This window comes from Pteronotus mesoamericanus, unplaced genomic scaffold (genome assembly GCF_021234165.1).
Source record: "Pteronotus mesoamericanus isolate MK-2021 breed Mesoamerican mustached bat unplaced genomic scaffold, CSHL_Meso_final scaffold_174, whole genome shotgun sequence".
In the NCBI taxonomy this organism is placed as follows: domain Eukaryota; kingdom Metazoa; phylum Chordata; class Mammalia; order Chiroptera; family Mormoopidae; genus Pteronotus; species Pteronotus mesoamericanus.
In genome coordinates, this window is record NW_026555309.1 from 16,507,124 (window position 1) to 16,525,061 (window position 17,938).

At 48.1% G+C, this 17,938-nt stretch overlaps 1 protein-coding gene across 2 annotated transcripts in view; it reads left to right on the forward strand.

Moving 5' to 3' along the window:
- PTDSS1 (phosphatidylserine synthase 1) overlaps positions 1-17,230 on the forward strand; it is a 63,847-nt gene extending 46,617 nt beyond the window's left edge. The window contains exons 10-13 of one of the 2 annotated variants that reach the window (XM_054590294.1): positions 7,102-7,201; positions 13,235-13,303; positions 14,020-14,089; positions 16,092-17,230. In XM_054590294.1, coding sequence (XP_054446269.1) covers positions 7,102-7,201; positions 13,235-13,303; positions 14,020-14,089; positions 16,092-16,201 — 349 coding nt within the window. In that variant the 3' untranslated portion in view covers positions 16,202-17,230. The remainder of the gene's footprint in view (positions 1-7,101; positions 7,202-13,234; positions 13,304-14,019; positions 14,090-16,091) is intronic. The other variant, XM_054590295.1, reaches the window with a different exon arrangement.
- The last annotated feature ends 708 nt before the right edge of the window (positions 17,231-17,938 follow it).

Below are 17,938 nucleotides of genomic sequence, written 5' to 3' on the forward strand. Positions count from 1 at the left end.
TTGATGATGAGTTTGGGACATCATTTTGGAATGGGCTTACCCACATTTTATGTTACTTCCACATTAAAAAGACTCTGAAAAGCAGCTACTTGATACATGCCAAGATATAATATTATTGTACCAAAGAGAATTAACACACAGCCAAATGGCCACAATTTATTGTCTTGTTATGGATACAAATGCTGTATCTGAATGAATTTACTATTTAAGTGATGAAAGAAATCAACCATAGGTTATCTAATTTATATCCCCCCGTATGAAATCTGAGAACGTTGTCTCTCATATGCCAGTTAAGTGGTGTTTCTTTCTTTTTTATTTATTTATTTATCTATCTATCTATTTATTTATTTATTTAGAGAGGGAAAGGGAGGGAGAAAGAGAAAGAGAAACATCAATGTGCAAGAGAGACGTTCATCAGCTGCCTCTTGCTCAGCCCCAGCTGAGGAACCTGGCCCCCGCAGCCCAGGCATGTGCCCTGACTGGTTCACAGGCCAGCACTCAGTCCACTGAACCACACCAGCCAGGGCAGCCAGTGAAGTGGTTCTTAAACACCGTAAACAATTCACCATGCTACTTAGCATATGAAGTTCTAGAGATAACCGGCAAATCTTTACGTGAAATTAAGTCCCTTAGGTGGCTTAGATTGCAGACCTACTCCAGGTTCTAAATTGAGTGTGAAAGCACGTATTTTATGAAAACCTGTAGTAGGGAAAAATTACTACTTTCAACAGATTTTTGAAAAGAATAACATTTTTCCAATTAAAAAGTAGTTCATATACATTGCTTATCAGTTTAGAAAAGAAACTAAATATCCAAAAAAGTCAGTCATTTAGAGCTAGTTGCTGCTAATGCGGCAAGGTCATTCCTTCCAAAGTTTTGTGTGTGTAAATGTGTGTGTGTCCATCCACCTCCCAGGTTTTGAGGGGTCACTCAAGTTAAATTTAGGCAAGTCACCCCTCCCTTGCCTAAAGACAAAGGGCCATTGTCATTTGTTTCTCATAAATTCTGTGAAATAAGCAGGCTTTCCTAACTAAAGTGATTTCAGCTTAAAGGGAGATAAGATGGATTAGATTTCTGTTGTTTAGTGATCTCGCAGGTGAAAGAATTTCCACACCTACCAGATTTCCAATACCCGGGCAAAGACCATGTGAAGGCACAATTGTGGAGTCATAAAAGGGAGGGAGGGGGAGTTTTTCTTCTTGTCTTTCCCTATTGTTTTACCCAAGGAGGAGGTGTTCTTTCCTGCATTTGAGCTCTTTACCACTTACCTGTTCTTTCCACATGCATTTTTCTCTTCATTTTTAAAAGTCAGTCCCTGTCAAGGTCTTATTCTCTACTGTGGAGTGGCTCTATTCTCCACAGAACTGTATCGATTAACCTGTTGAGCTAAAGGAGATGCAGATCAGAGAGGGAGGTAGTGTTACAGTGAAGTTTCTTTCTAATCAGCAGCTAAAAAAGAAAATCCTGTGGTGGGAGCCATGGCAGAGATAAACTAGGCCAGAGTGGCAGGAAACGCAGCTGCAGAAAGTTGTGCCTTGTTGAAAAGTGATAAAGTGAAATGCAAAGAAGAGATCGTTTGTCTAATTTAGTATGTTTATTGAGAATTGAGAACTCCCGGTATAGTGATATCAAGATTAATGAATCTTGAGAACTCGTGGGCCATGCTGCAAAAGAACAGAGCCCTCTTCATAAATCACACCCAGCAGACCTGTCTGGGTGCGTGAACCAGAGCTGCCTCTGTACCTCGATACAACAATGCCTGCCGTCAGCCGGAGGAGGTGACAGAGGGGGCCCGAGCCTCCGCGAGTCCCTGGTCTGGTCTCTCTGAATGTTCGCCCCTTTGGGGCCACCCCAGCCTCTTCTGTACCATCCCTCCGCCTCCCTGTTGCCCTCATTTTGTCTTGCCCACCTTCTATCAAAACAGCAAACATTTAAATGTCTAATTTCCTTTAATAACTGGTAGCTGCTTTATTGCCTTCTTTTTGCTCATTTGGGAGTACCTTCAGGCTTTCGAAAGGTGTGGCGATGTAGGGGAACTGTAGGGGTGCCTCCCATAGTGACCTGTGAATTCTGCCTTCGGGGAGGTAGGGGAGGGGAAAAGTCAAACAGGACTGTGGAAGCTTCTTTCCCACAGGTCCAGATCTTTTTCTCCTGAAGAGGGCACTTTTCTCTAAATGTTATACCTTCACAAAGTCTGTATTAATTACACACTGATGTAACTAAATACAGACTTAGAATGTGGTCTCCTGCAGTTGTGCCAGAGATCTGCACTCGTACGCCTTTTAGGCTTCAATGTGCTGTGCCCAGCACAGATAGGACAGCATCCAGCTAGGGAATGGGAGCCCGCCAGGGAGAGGGCAGTAGTGTGAAAACGCTGGCTGCTTCTCTGTGTAGAAAGCTTCATTCTGTTACTCCAGCTCTGTGGGAGTATTAGGGCCAGACCCATGGGCATAGACTCCTCCCCCCGCCCCAGTGTGCACTTGATCTGCATCAGCTCTCTCTTCGTCGTTTTGCCCACTTCGCCCTCGTTATAATTGAGCTTCTTTCTGTGGCTGAGAAGAAGAGAATGAGCCTGGCTTAGAAAGAAAAGCTGTTGGTTATGGGGACCTCAAAGGAAGGCGTCCGACTTCGGCTTTAACAGGACTGAGCAGCCCCTTTTCCTCTTCCTGAAAGTTCCTGGGTGGGGTAAACGTGGACTGGGCCCGTCCTGGGACCACCTGCCTGCGTGTGACCCCAACGCTGCTGGTGCCCGTCCCCGTGCATTTCGGCCTTTGCTGCTCTGCTGCCTTGCCCTCTCCCAGCTCCGCTCCGGACCAGCGGGCCCTCTCCGCACCGTCACCTCTCCCGCCGTCCCCGCAGGATCTGCCGTCTCACAACTGTTGTCTTCCTGCTGCAACCGCTGCCCTGGCTTACTCCCCCTTTTCTCTTTTTCCACATTCCATTCCCTCACCCATGCACAATGTTGTATAATTGTGCTACTCTTCCGGGCTCCCTCTCTTTTTTTTTTTTTTTTTTTTTTAAGGACAGACACAAACAGAAAGGACAGGGTGCATCCAGGGTGGGGGAGTGTGCTGAGGTCAGCTGTAGGAGGCATCATCTGACTCCTGACCCTTCCCGGCAGGACCAGCCACCACTGGCTTCCTGGGGACCTTGGTTTCACAGCTGCTTTTCCCATCCTCGCCTTCCCTCCAGGCCACACGTGCCTGTGTCAGGCCCTCGCGCTCACTCTGCTGGGGCCGCTTCCCTTTCCCGGTACCTTCCCCTTGGTCCCATCCTCCTCAGTGCTGGTCCTCCTTTATCTTGCCTCTCCCTGCCCCCTTCACTGGCTCCTAAGCACCTCCACTGACAGTCCCAGCCCCCTGACAGTAGTTATTTTTTTAGCAGCTGAATCCCTTTTCAAATGACAGCTTGTCCCAAACCCTAATACACCTGAGAACAAGTGAGCAGACGGTACTGGGTGTCCCACCCGGGACACTTGGCCCTCTTCTCACCCTGCCCCGCCTGCCCCGGGGTTCTTGGGAGGTCAGAAAGTTCCGGGAGCACAGTTGAAAGTTTTCTATGTGGTAAGGCCCTACCTAGCTACCACTTCCTCCTAAAAAGGCATATTTTGCTCACCCTAATCAAAACTGGGCTCACTCGGGAACACTTCCTGGCTTCCTGGGTGATGGCGTGATAGTGGGGTCACGCCCCACGCCCCTCATTTCCACTTTCAGAGGGCCACCTCCGGGCTGACTGGAGAGGGACTGGCCCACGCCCAGAGCAGCTGCGGGGCAGTGTTTGGGCGATGCCGGCGAGCCGTGCAGCCTCAGAACCCAACAGCGGATCCCGTCGGCAAGCTGGCAGCCTCTGCTCGCACCCCCAGCTTCACACACTGAGCCTGGAGCGCTCGTGCCCAGGTGTCTGTAATAGCCCCGCTTGCTTCCGGTTCCCAGCACTGAGGAATGCCGTAGCGTGACTCTACATGAACGTCTTCATTTCCACCCTGCCTCTAAACAGCGGGCTCCAAAGAGGGGGAGCTGAGAGTATGAGTCAGCTGACCAGCCTCACCCCCAGGCAGAAACATCTCAGGCAACCCAGAATTTTATTTGTCTTCTAACCTTGTTAATTCAAGGTAAAAAATGGCCACAGACATCAAAGTGGGTAGGAACTGTGACTGAATTTTGTCCACCACAGTTTGGCCATCTAGCTCAGTTTGGTAAAGATAAGAGAGATTTCAATTTGCACTGAGTTCAGTCACCCCCACCTATGGAGGAGTGAAGGGGTGCTGCTGTCTCAGCTGACAGGCTCCCACCCATCCCAGGCCTTGGCTACAGCCCTGAAGTAGCAGCCTTTTGAGTCTTGTACAAAAGCAAGGTTAACCTTCCAAAAAAATGTTTATTAGAAGTCCTGCTGGGGGCAGTGGCTGGTGGTTAAAGAGTTCGTGAGATTGTTGGGTTCAGGCCTCCCAGTCTCCGCCACTTCTTGTATCTCCACAGCTACTCCCTGTCCTCTCCCTGCATCAGAAGCCTCCTCACCATCAGTTCAGCCACCAGATGGGTCATATCAAAATGGAAATTGAATCCTGTTAAACCATCCAGAGGGTCCTGGCTCCCTCAGACTAAAAGCCAAGCCCTGGGGAAGCCCTCAAGACCCATGTTGCTCTGTGACTCAGCTCTGCCCCTCTCCCCCAGGCCCTCACACTGCCCCGCCTCCCCACCCAGTCTTTGCTCAGCAGTCGCCTCATTGAGGAGGCCAGAGGCAGGCAGTGGCTTAGCTAAGATGCCTCGGCACATAGGAGCAAAGCACATCCTAGTGTTGGTGACTGAAAAGTTCTGGTCTTCAGAACAAATTTCAGGTCATCATGAAGTCAGCTGGGTGGGTCCTGACCAGCATTTTCTTAAGGTGAAATAGAACAGAAAAATCTGAGTAAAGGGACAAAATATCCCATGAATCTTTTGTTTCAATGTGTGTTGTGTGTGTACTGGGTCACAATAAAAAGTGTTTCTTGCCATGGGTCTCAGATCACAGAAATTTGAGAAACGCAGCTTCTAGCCTGCTGGTCATGGGCTTTTGTAAGGTGACTGACTCATGAATTCAATATATAGAAATCTCTCTTAATCAGCTCTGGGTGTTCTGTCTCACTGAAGGGCAGATAGGCACACTTATTTCCTGGGCTTAACACTCGCCATTGTAGTTCTTCAAGAAGTCCCAGCTAATGGTTAAACATTCTTTGTATGCTCACTCACAGGCACTCTTCCCCTCACTGTGCGGCCTGGAGTAACCAAAGTTTAGCTGCCATCTAGTGTCGGCTCCCAGTCTAGACCTCAGGATCCTGGGAGCCTCAGGCGTGTGTGCTCGAAAGCCGCCCGTGCGCCTCGGCTAGAACGCTGCTTTGTTGCAGTTGGGGCAGGCTTCACAGATTCAGGCCAGCCACTCCCACACCTGTTGGGCTGGGGCGAGGGGGAAAGAGAGCCCCAAACTCTAAAGATACATTAAGGAGATTTTCTGTTTTGCTGAAGTGGTTCTGGTTCCCGGCATGCCGGCATCAGAGCCATGCATACTTTGGATTATGGCAGCGACCTTCCTGTCTGCTGGTGGGTGGGGGACCCAGGCCACCTGGGCCCCTCCTTTCCTGTCAGAGAGTATCTGTGTGGTGGCATCGATCCCGCCTGCAGGTTCCACCTTAGACGAGGTGCCCTGGATCGGCCTTGTCTGGTGTCCGCACGCATTCTTAAGCAGTCTTGGGGATCAAGCTGAGTTGCCCTCACCTCATCCATTCTCACCTTAGGCTCTGAACCTTAATAAAGGTTTGGTTTTTAGATTTGTAAGTGAAGATGTAGAACGTAAGAGAAGCTTTTTCTCGGTGTTTCAGTTAAAGAATAAAACATGAAGTTTTGTGAACATTTTTTATATTGAGCAAAATTGCTTACTGATCAAGAGAGGATAAAAAGTCTTGCCAGCAAGCATAGGGGCAATTGAATCTGGAAGTGCTTTGAAGGCTGAGAGGGAATGCGAGTGCTGCCTTCCCGGTCAGGAAAAGACCCACTTGGCCGGCTCAGGCTCGTCCTGTGTGACTGGAGGGCCGAGTTAGGACCCGCAGGTAGAAGGGGGCACATACCAGCCGGAGACAAGGGAAACTTCCCAACAGCCAGACTGAGCGGCAGAATGAGCTGCCTACAAAGGTAGTGGTTCCCTGTCCCGGAGAGGGTCCCACCAGGTGGTGACTGTCCACTCGGGTGGCAGTAGGCTCTGAGTTAGAGGATGCCTGCCGCTTTTAAAATGTATGAGCTGAGGTTTTATTCTTGGAGGGAAGGCAGAAGTCAAAAATACTTCATTATGTCAGAGGAGGGGCAGAGTGCAAAGGATGTGCAGGACAGTGAAACTATGATTCTGTAATAATGGATGCATGTCATTATGCATTTGTCTAAACCCACTTAATGTACAATATCAAGAGTGAACCTGAAGCCTTTAAAAAAGAAAAGAGGAGTGACAGTAAAATAAGCTTTTTATTAAATATAGATGTATAGACATCTGTAGAAATGGATGATGTATAGAGATGTATAGAAATATAGAAATACAGATGTATATAGATGTATAGATGTATATGTATATACAGTTGACTCTTGAACAACATGGGCATTAGGGACACCAACCCCTTGAAGTCACAAATTTGCATATAGCTTTTAACTTCCTCCAAACTTAACTAATAGCCTACTTTTGACCAGAAGCCTTACTGATAACAAAAATAGACAATTAACACATATTTTGTATGTTCTATGTACTCTACACCTCATTCTTACACTAAAGTTAGCTAGAGAAAAGAAAATGTTATTGAGAAAATCGGAAGAGAAAATACTTTTACAATATTTATTGAAAAGAGTCCATGAATAAGTGGACCTGTGCAATTCAAACCCATGTGGTTCGGGGTCAAATGCATATTATTTTTAAATGAAGCGCAGTGGATAGAAGAACAATGTCATTTTGCGGTGGACCTGTTACCGTGTTTGGGGCAGAAATCTTATGACTAACTGAACTTTTTAATGGAATAATGCGTATTTCTGGTAATGTATATGCTGTGATCATATGAATTAGTATTTAACCTCTTGTTCTTTGTTGAACTAGGGTCATTGGTTTCCTGGAAGCTATTGTTTGCATAAAATTCGGACAAGATCTCTTCTCTAAGACCCAAATACTCTACGTTGTGCTTTGGCTTCTTTGCGTGGTAAGTCATTACTTTTTTACTCAAAGGGTTAGCTCAACTGTCCATGGTGTCTCTAAAAAAAATAAACAAAAAAAGTCTCTTGTTCACCAAGGTTCCTTAGAAATTCATAGGCAGAACATTCTATTTGTAATAACCTGAGAATGGTCACCAGTCTGAAGTTTAAGAATAAACACATAGCCAGGGGATGTAAAGGACAGTATAGGAAATGGAGTAACCAAAGAACTTACGCACTTGACCCATGGACATGAACAATGGTGGAGGGATGGCCTGAGAGAGTTGGGGTCCTGGGTGGAGGGGGGCAAGGGGGCAAAAATAGGGACAACTGTAATAGCATAATCAATAAAACATAATTTAAAAAAAGAATAAACACATAAAACCACATGACATCCAAAATGGGCCGCTTTCACTGCGTCTGGTCCGAAGCCCTCAGCAGGTGCATCTATTTTACTTACGGGAATTTGTCTACACACACTAAAAATTTCAGGCCTACCACCAGGTGACAAGGACAGTTACACAGTGCCCATGCCATATACATCACTGTACAAGCATTTATGTACAGAATGACAGACTGTAGTTTATAGGCCACGCAAGATGTTTTTGAAGGTAATCAGACTGTGCAGTTTCTGCCCCTCCGGCCCCCAAGCCTGTGTGGGGTGAGCCCCCCGCCCTTCCGCCGCACCGGGCAGAGCGCTGGGGCATCCAGCCCCACTCTCCTGGGATTGTCCCTTTGCTATGAAGTGAGAGCTTGCCCAGCTTGTACATTCTGTGACAGCCCTTCTTAATTTAGTTGTTTTATTATTTTGGAGAAAAGTCTTATTTTACATTTAAGCTAAGGGTTCGTATTTATTTTGTCTAGAAAATAAATCTGAGCCTTTTTTAATAATTATTGAAAATTCCTAATATATTTGGAAGTAGATGGGATAGATAACCCCTCACGTATGTACCCACTGTCCAGTTTCAACAATTATTAACCTGTAGCCAGTCTTGTTTCCTTATATGTTCTACTCACTGTCTCCACTCTGAACTATTTTGAAGCAGATCCACCTGTAATATTTCGGACTGTATCTCTAAAAGAAGATAAGATTGATTTCTTTGTTCAGTGCAACCACCATACCATTATCACAGCTGAAAAATAATTAATAATAATTCCTTAACACTATCAAATATCTAATTAATATTCAAATTTTTTAAAATTTTCTATTTTTTCAGTGTATTTGAAACAACACTCACTTTCTACAATTGTTAGCATGCCTTTTAAGTATATGCTGTGATCATATGAATTAGAGATCATGGCATCTCTCTTAATTTATAATTTCCTTCTATCTCTAATTCTCTCACCCTTGCAATTTATTTGTTGAAGAAACCAGTTCTTTTTTCCTGTAGATTTTCTCAGTCTGGATTTTACTGATTTCATCCTATACTGTAATGTAACAGATTTCTTTGTCATCTGTATTTTCTGTAAATTGGTAGCTGTATCTAGAGGATTAATCAGATTCTAGTCTTTTTTTTTTTCTTTTAGCAAGACTAAACTTTCTGTTTTTAAAGTGGGTTTTTTTTTTTTGTTCTTTTGCCTTTCACAGTATCTATTTTTAGGGTTACTTGTGAGAAACCCTAGCTGTGCCAGGGCACTTTGAGCCTGTTCTCCCCTGTTTTACCTTGAACAACAAAGTGGAGTAATGATTTCTTTTGTACTTAAACTCCAGACCTCATGCCCGAATGTATTTTTTCTGTCTCAGTGGGGACTAGACGTAAGGATTGGTTAGGGAAGTGTATGACATGTGCCTTGAGATTTTAACAAGCGCTTGTCACATTGCCGTCTCTGGCATGTGCACCTCAGGTGTGTGAACTATAGCATGACCAACGGCCTCACTTGGGACACGTTTAGAGGCCAAGCTGAGGCTGAGAAACAGCCACTGGAGAACAGGACGTGGAGACAAGTGGAATCCCCCACTTGGCGTTGTCAGTTACAAGTGCTGTGGAGGGTGGCCTGGCCCGGTAATAAGGCCATTGGCCTGGGATGATTAGGGCCTCCAACTGCCTTGAACATTTACCAGTAAAAGAAGAATGCAGACAAAGCCCTCATGCTTTTTGCATTCATGGCCTTTATTATTAAAGATCAAGATTGATCTCAAACTCGGGAGTGAGGCGAGCATTATTTGGTAAAGGAGTGTTACGTTGCGTGCGCCATGCCTCCCACATGACTCAGCGGAACAAACCCACTAATTATCCCCGTTGCATGGTAAGAGAACGTATCCGGAATTTTAGATTAACGTGGGAGCAAAGATCCGTATGCTGGTTAATGAGCTGCTCCAGCAGCAGTTGTCAGATCAGTTTTAGTAAATTTGGATGCACGTTACCGCGATCTGGAAGCCAGTCCGGTTTTACACCCTCATTACTGCCACAGCTTTGGCTCTCGCCCCACATATTTTTCTTTTTCTTTTTTCTCCCCCCTTTCTTTAAACAAAGTCTGTACAATAGCTGTTTTAAATTTAGGGTTTGACATTTTAAGTGGGTACGTGCCTAGATTTCCACAGGTGTGATTGCAAACCCCAAATTATAAACGTTTGTCTCCTGGGACGAGTGTGAAACGGGCCTTTTGTACCCAGGCGAGGTGGTGTATTTGGCAGCCACAGCAGGCCCTTTGTGTGGTGATTGTGATGATAAGCTCGCCTCCCTCCAGTGTCAGCCTGTCTGTCCCCTTCGTAGCTGTCTGCCCTGCTGCCCCCACGCCTGCCCTCTGGTGGGCAGAATTCAAATGACAGCCCAGCCCTCAGTGCTCCCATTGATCTTAATGGGGTGACCTTTCTCTGGCCAGCCTCCCCACCCTCATCACACAGCCACTGGCTGGTCAGAGGAGGTGGGGACTATCCTCCTCAACCTCCCCCTCCTTGTGAAACACAGGATGGCCTGGTTTGCTCCTTGTAAAGGACGTAACCCATACACACAGGCCAATGCACTGCAAATCCTCTTTCCCACTCTTTCCAAGCCATGAAGATGGTACATTTAGTGGGTGGTATATGTTATAAACCTGAGCGTGTACCAGAGTATGGTAAAGGTGAGAACTAGTTTTTATTTTATAATTTTAATGTATTCATTCATTGCCTAATTTTGGGGTTGAGGGGCAATATGAGCTGCTTTTTCAAAATATTTCTAATGTATAGATGGATGCCAGTTGCATATGGATTTAATATAAAATGTACTAGTGTTACCGTATAACCACGTGGGGTTCTGCTCTCTGCTGCCAATAAACTCCGGAGGCAGAGATTTGGTGAAAAAGGAAAGGGGTTGTCTATTTAAAGGCTATACAATTTTGGAAGAATAATGGGCGTATGCCTCAAAGCTTAGTTCCTTTAAAACACCCAAAGGCTCTCTGCTTGGTACGGCCCAGGGGATTGAGTACCAGCCTGTGGTCCAGAGGGTCGCCGGTTGGATTCCCAGTCAGGGCACATGCCTGGGTTGCAGGCTGGGTCTCTAGTTAGGGGCGGGTAAGGGGCAACCATGCATTGATGTTTCTCACCCTCTCTTTGTCCCTCCCTTTCCCTCTCTCTAAAAATGAATAAATAAAATCTTAAAAAAAATACCCAAAGGCAAACCACTTCTCCCCCCTTTGCCAATTTAGTTCAAGGATGTGCCTGGAATCCCTTCTCCCATTTAAAAAAATAAACTGTCCTTTGGGAAATACAGGTGGCTTAGCTCGTTCCTGGTTACACTTCAGCCCCAGGTATCCTTTGGAGTCTTTGCTCGCTGGCGTCCCTCTTGCAGCACGGGCCCTTTTCCTCTGGCCGCTGCCCCCCACCCCCCGCCCCCAGGCAGCGCTTATGTTCCATCCCTCAGGCCGACGGCTCGCCAGTGCATCCATGCCCCCGGCCAAGCGGGGCTGTGCAGCACAGCACACTGCTGCTGCTTCTCATGCAGGAGAGGCACGGGGCTCGGTGCCTGGCCACACAGTCTCCAGGGCTTGCCAGCCAGAAACGCTTGGTTCCTTAGACCCGGGGAGGGGAACAGAAAGAGATCTTTCCGTATGCTCTCCGTTCTTACAGTCCAGCCCAAAATCCCATGAGCGAGGGAGGTGTTCAGCTTGTCAACCAGTTGAGGCTTACGCCCACCACGTTCATCTGCTGACATGGCATCTTTGTGCAGGGTGGGGCGTCACCATGTACACGCTCCGGCTGCTTGGTTATGGGGACAGCGCATCCAGTGCAGCGCTAGCTTGTTTACTGTTGTCTGAGGGTGTGGAAAGCCTGTCACTCAGACTTGCGCTGCTTCTGGGGTTCTTGTCCCTGCTCCCCAGCAATCTGGCCAGGCCCCCCTGTTACACAAGTGGTCCTGTGTGTCTCCTGTTCTCTCTCCATCGCATTGCTCTTCTCACTTCATTGATATGGAGGGAGAAGTCCAGTGGGGACACTTAGGCTCTTCTTTTTTGACACTTAAGATGACACTGCATCCCCAGCAGACACTTAGTAAATATCGCTACCTTAAAGGAGCTGGGCCAGAGGTAAACTAGTGCTCAGAGTCCCCAGCCCCCACCTGCCCCGCACTGTGGCCCCTCCCTCCAGACTGGGGACCCTGCAGAGCAGACGCTGTGGGTATTGGCTGCTCCCGGGATGCCTTTCATTCTCTGGGGCTGGCTGAGTGGGTGGAGGAGTGGGGAGAGACGTGAAGATGCCTAGGCTTAAAGTCAATATTTATCTCCACAGCCATCCGTAAGCCTTGTGTCCAGGCATATCAGCAGGCCTGTGTTCTGGCTCCGGTTTTGCCACAAACTGGCTGTGTGTCCTCAGCAGGGCCATTTTCATTCCTCTCCTGTGAAACGAGGGGAGTTGAAATTAATGACCTGTGTGGGGACCCTTTACTTCAGGGGTGTCCAGCCCCTGGCCCACGGGCCACATGCAGCCCGGGATGGCTAGGAATGTAGCCCAACACAAAACAATATTTTTACTATAAATCCTTTCTTTGCTCATCAGTTTTTGTTAGTGTTTGTATATTTAATGTGTGGCCTGAGACAACTCTTCTTCGAGTGTGGCCCAGAGACGCAAAAAGGTTGGACACCCCTGAAAAGTCACGATTCTTAGGAAGAATTTGGTGTAAGTGGGTTCCTAAAGCGGCTGCAGGGGCCTCAAGGGCCGGGCTGAGAGCCACGTGTCCTGCTCTCTTTTACTGCTCCGTCTAGGCAGCCAGAAACTTTTCCCCGGCTTTCTGTCCTCTGACCATTTTTAGACTGTGGGTTCTAGTGGACGCTATTCTTCCCTTCCATTAGACTCTCAGGGTGGGGTGGGGTACAGGGTGGGCGGGGGTGTGAGGAGGCCGGCAGGGTCATTGGTTCGCCCTGTCTCTGGGTCCCCATGGACCACTCCCTTCTCATTTCCCTGAGGGGTTTACAAGGCATTTTTATTTTCTCTGTAGTTTCCTGTCTGTGTAAACAACAAAAACAAAAGCTACCAGAACTCGAGTCAGGGTGGGGCCACGAGACTAAAAAAGCAGTAAAAAGGCCATGCAGAGCAGGGGCAGCAGTGTCTGGCTGTGTTCCGCCACCGGCACAGTGGGCGTCTGTCCTAAGCGCCCTGCAGACTGTGACCCAGACCGAATGAAACTGCTTTTCCGTTCAGAAATCCTCTTCCCTCGGAAGCTGACAAATGGAGTCCTTACAGTTCTCCTGGTGGTGGAGGAGCGAGGATGGACCATGAAACCAGAAATGCAGGAGAGACTCCCCTGTGTCCTCGAGCAGAACTGGCAAAGCTGTTAAGAAAAGGCCTCCCGCTCATCCCACATCCAAAACGCGTTTGCGTTCTGCTAGTAGCGACAAAACTAGTCACTGTTTTCACAACTCTGTCCTTGTCCAAAGCTTTGGGGGATGCTCCCCACTCATCTCCTGGGGTTCAACTCGGCCACATCTAGCAGTTTTGTAACTGGCGTCCTAGGAGAGAACAGGGTCCATCCGGGGGTCTTGCATGAATTCCCATTGGAACCCAGAAGTTCTGAGAAATGGAATTTGTGCAACATTGTTTATAAAATGTGCTTGTTTTTCCCTTCCAGGCTTTCACCACCTTCCTGTGTCTGTATGGCATGGTGTGGTATGCAGAGCACTACGGTCACCGGGAAAAGGTATCGGAGGGAAGGCAGGGACGATCTGTGCTTAAAGTCATCATGTCCGTTAGCCCAGAGCGTGTGTGTGTGTGTGTGAATGTGGCATGGCCAGCGTTTAGGAGCTGGGCTTCAGTCTTGCCATGTAGAAACTTAACCAGTTCACACTTCATTCTCTCAGTGCCTGTCCATACTTGTAACCACCCTGTTCCTTATGTTAGTCTATTTATGATCCTTTTGTACGGGGCTTAAAATATAATTGTTAAAAAAAATCTGCAGGGTGAGCCCCTGACCAAGCAGCTTTGGGGAGGCTGGATCCTATTCCGGCCCCTCCGCTTCCTGCGGGCTCTCCCTGCGCGCCAGCCCGGGGCTTCCATCGCGCAGCGCCCGCCCCGTGCCCATTGAGTAGACACGCAGATTAAAGTAGAGAAGGGGTGTGGGCTTAAAGCACTAGAGCAGTCTTGTCAACTGTAATGTTTTAAAACAAAAGTAACATCTTTTGTCCTTTATTCATACCTTGAGTCTAAGGAACTAATGGCACTTTCTAGAAGATTTATTTTGCACCACGTGGGAAACAACCTTCGTTTAATAGCTCAGGAACATAAGCATGAGGAGGTTCTGCCCCATGGTGGGGGTGGTGGCCCTGAGCCCGAGAGGCCGGGACAGAGCACCTCACTTGTCGTCCGTCTTCCGGGGGGGACTCCCAACTCCGCCACTGAGTCTGCCTCTCTTCCTAGACCTACTCCGAGTGTGAAGATGGCACCTACAGCCCAGATATTTCCTGGCCTCACGGGAAAGGTACAAAAGGTATCTCTTTCTTGCTCACTGTTTAATACTTGACTGGACCCTACCCTTCCCAAGGCCCAGTAAGGAGATTCAGAACCATTTCTCCTTCGAACGTTGACAAATGTGTGCCCTGAAAGCTCTCAAACCTACTCCTCATATGCTCCCTGTTACTTAGTAAGAAACATGCAAAATGCTCACAGGATCTGCCCAAGAAACTTGCCTCATCAGAAGAGGCGCCGCGTAGTTTTGCATTTTCTGAGGCAGGAAGCGGTTACACGGCCTGCCTGTCTCCGGCATTATGCAGAGTGGGAGTGTTCTTCCTCTTGGCTTTTTTCTGGAGTGAAGAGGGTTAGGAAGGAAGGATTGTGTGCCAGGAGGAAAAGCCTTTTGAAAGAGGAGGATCCATTTGTCACCTTTATTCAGGCGGCAGGCCAGTACACGAGGGATTCCCGTGGTGTAGCAGGGCTCTCCCGTTGGCCTCTCTCCAAAGAGCATTTTGGAAAGATTCAGGGCCACCTGGTTATTTTAAAGAATTAGGCACCTGGAATAATGACACTGAGGAGGCTCCACTGGACAGCCGTCTCCTGCCAGCTCTTGTGAGCTAATGGGAAGGCTTGACTGAAGGGAGGGCAGAGTGAACCGAGAGGCTGTGTGCACCGTGGCTCCCAGGATTGCTCAGGGACACAGCCGGCCGGCAGAGGAAAGTGCCGCTGTCCTGGGTGCTTTCCTGAGTTCCTTTGGGGTCAAGCTTTTCAGGGTTGTTCCCTGGGAAGACACACTCATACACTCTGCTGCGTCGCCACTTATCTTTTTCAAGATGGTTTTTGCTGAATCAAGCAGCTGATCAGCAGCCTGTTTTGCAATGTTAATAGATGGGGACAGAGAGGTTCCCCAGACTTCCCTGATTCACTGCCAGCCACTTACAGGTCAGTCCTTGGGGTTTCTAGGAAGTTTTCCATTGAAAAGGCTAAAAGAAGTAAGCAGTAGTAGGTCTGCATTTCAATGAAAAGCAGATAGAGTAGGAAGGAAGGAAGGAATCTTCAGGGTGGTAAAAGTGTCTCTTGGATTAAGCCAAATGCCATGTACCATGAAGACCAAAACCCTCAGAACGTTTTTTTCAGTGGCTGTCTTAAGTGGAGGTTTTCTCTAGGGCTGGACCTGGGGCTGAGCCCTGGGACAGACAACCTTTTGGCTTGGCTGCTGGGCCAGGCAGGGGTTGGCCGTGTACCTAACCCAACCCAGAGCCAACCCAGTGCTCGCCCCTCCCGCAGCTGCCCTGGCCCCACCCTCCCCCGGCCCAGGCCTGCTGCTTGAGCAGCACTCAGCCAGGGTCGAAGTCCTTCCCTGAGCTCTCAAACAAATGACACAGTGTGACAAGGGATGCTGTCCCAGGAGACTGAGCATCTTGAGGGCATGTGGCTCCAGCACTGCCTGTCATGAGCAGATTTGTAAAAGTGGCCTCCAGATCAAAAGAGGTCATGTGATATCTTTAAATTTGTAAAGTCTAGACTCTTGTCCAATTTAGGGACCTAGAGACTCTGGAGTGTGCGTGTCAAGGTTGGGAAACCCTTGGTAACCAAGGTAACACATTCTTTGGTTGGGAGGCTAGGCTTGACAGCCCTGTGGTTTAGGTTTTCATTGTCCCTCCTTCGTGCTCTGATTTCATTTGTACTCTCACTTCTGGTTCCCTCACTTGCTGCCCATGACTAACCCTACACTTAGTGTGAGTGCACGAATTCTCCAGGACCTCCCCCGCCCGCCACCTGCTCCGCCCTGGCCCCCACACTTTGTGTGCCTTGCATACCCAGGCACCAGCTGTAGCTCAGCGCTGGGGGTTCCCTGCCTTGCCTTGATTTTTTTTTTTAATGCGGCCACTAGGTGGAGCACAAGTATCAGTGAAAGAGCCTGCACTTTCCCCACAGGCCTAGGGCCGCTGGGCAGGGACAGCTACAAATCAGAGTGAGCCCAGGGAACCACGCAGCCCATGGGGATGGTGACAGCCTGTTCTGATTCCTTTGGCCAGGTTCTGAAGACAGCCCACCCAAGCATCCAGGCAACAACGAAAGCCATTCTTCCAGAAGAAGGAATCGACATTCCAAGTCAAAAGTCACCAACGGAGTCGGAAAGAAATGAAAGACGCTGGTTAATCAAAGATGTTCCGGAGAGTGCCTAGAACTGAGAGGGAAGTGGAATCATTTGGACCTCCCTGCTAGGAGGTCAAAACGTACAGTGCAAACAGGAAGAAGAGAGGGGACTTTGGGGGGGTGTCATTATTTGAGAGTGTAAGTCTTGTTTCCCACAGACATGGCCACTTCAGGCAGAACCCTGCCTGGGGTCCTTCGCCAGTGTGGGGTCTCTTAACGTCAGCGCTTGGCCTGCGGTCACTAGTAGCAAGCAGTACAGTGTGTCCAAAGGAAAGGGTAGCGATTTACTCACAGTTGCCAAGAGCAGCCTTGTGCTCGCAAGTATTGTGGATACAGGTTAAACATCTTCATGCAGGCAGGGCATTAACCACACAGTTAATGGACTGGTCGCCAGTTTTATTTTTTATTTTACTTTATTTTTTTTTTTTTTTAAATGAATCTGCCTTTCCATTTGATTGGTTTACATTCAGGCCACTCCTGTCTTTTTATTTCATTGGGACTTGTTTTTAAGTGAGGATTCTTCAAAACCTTCAGAAGCCATTGCTGAAGTGGAACTGGGAGGGCTCCTCTCTGAGAAAAAGAAAAGGGAGAGCTTTTGTGTTACTGTTCAGCAAACCTCATCCCCTTTTTAGGACCTTAAACCCCACAGCAGGTGTAAACCAGCCTGAGACACAGTTAATTACCCACATAGGGTCCTGGGCTGCAGAGCAGAGCCTTTTCTGTACCATTCCGACTGCCACCGGCCGCACCTCCCCACGTGCACGGAGTGGACCAGCTCGAGAGGCGGTGCGCACCGCGGCCTCTCCCACAGCCGGTGCCTTGGACATTGTATTTGTTTCCCTTCCATGGCGTGTTGCTGACATTGTCTTTTACTCCCATGTGAGGTGCTGGTGAGTGTTACCTTTCATCCAGGCCATGCTCTAGAACGTTTACCCTGATAGTTCATCACACCCGATGGCTCCCTGTTTTAAATAAAACAATTCACATTAAAGCCTGTCCAAGATCTGTCGCTGTAAAACGCTCATTTCTCTGCATCATGTTGCTATGTTCCACTGTTTATCAGCAATCGCTGTTTTTCTAGTGACTTTAGGATAATATGGATGATTTGGTGTGTGTATTTCATCTAGTAAGAAGGAAAAAGAAAAAAAAAGATTTATTTTGGAGTGCTGAAAGACATGTATGTGCTATTTCCTAAATTCCCCAACTGATCAATAGGAATGATCACTGTGAGGTAACCATTCTCACTGTGGTAATGGTTACATCAACCAAGTTGGATTTTTTTCTCTAATGAGTGGCCCGTACTCCACTGATTGGCTTATGGATACACACTAACGTGCTGAAAGCAGTCCTTTTTGTTCCCTGATGTCACAGGGCACACAGGTTTTGATGTCTTTTCTCCCTTTAAGGACATCTTTATAGAAGTGTAATGTTTTCCTTTCTGCAAAAGAATTCCAGGGTGAAGGGGTTAAGTGAATCATGCAAGCTGGGGTCACATCCTGTGTTCTGGGCCTCTGGTGACCACTTGGTTGGGTCTCACACGGACTTGCTGGGCGGTCGCCGGCGGGCGCGGGGAGGAAGGGGCCACCGCTCTGGGCTGTCACAGCCCCCCTTAGCAGCAGCCCCAGCCTTCCCGTGGAGGCACCGAGGAGAGGCAGAAGTGCTTGTTTCATAACCCACAGTGCTGCCCTAAGCCATCAAAGAGGCCTCTTGAAAACATAGGCCCAGT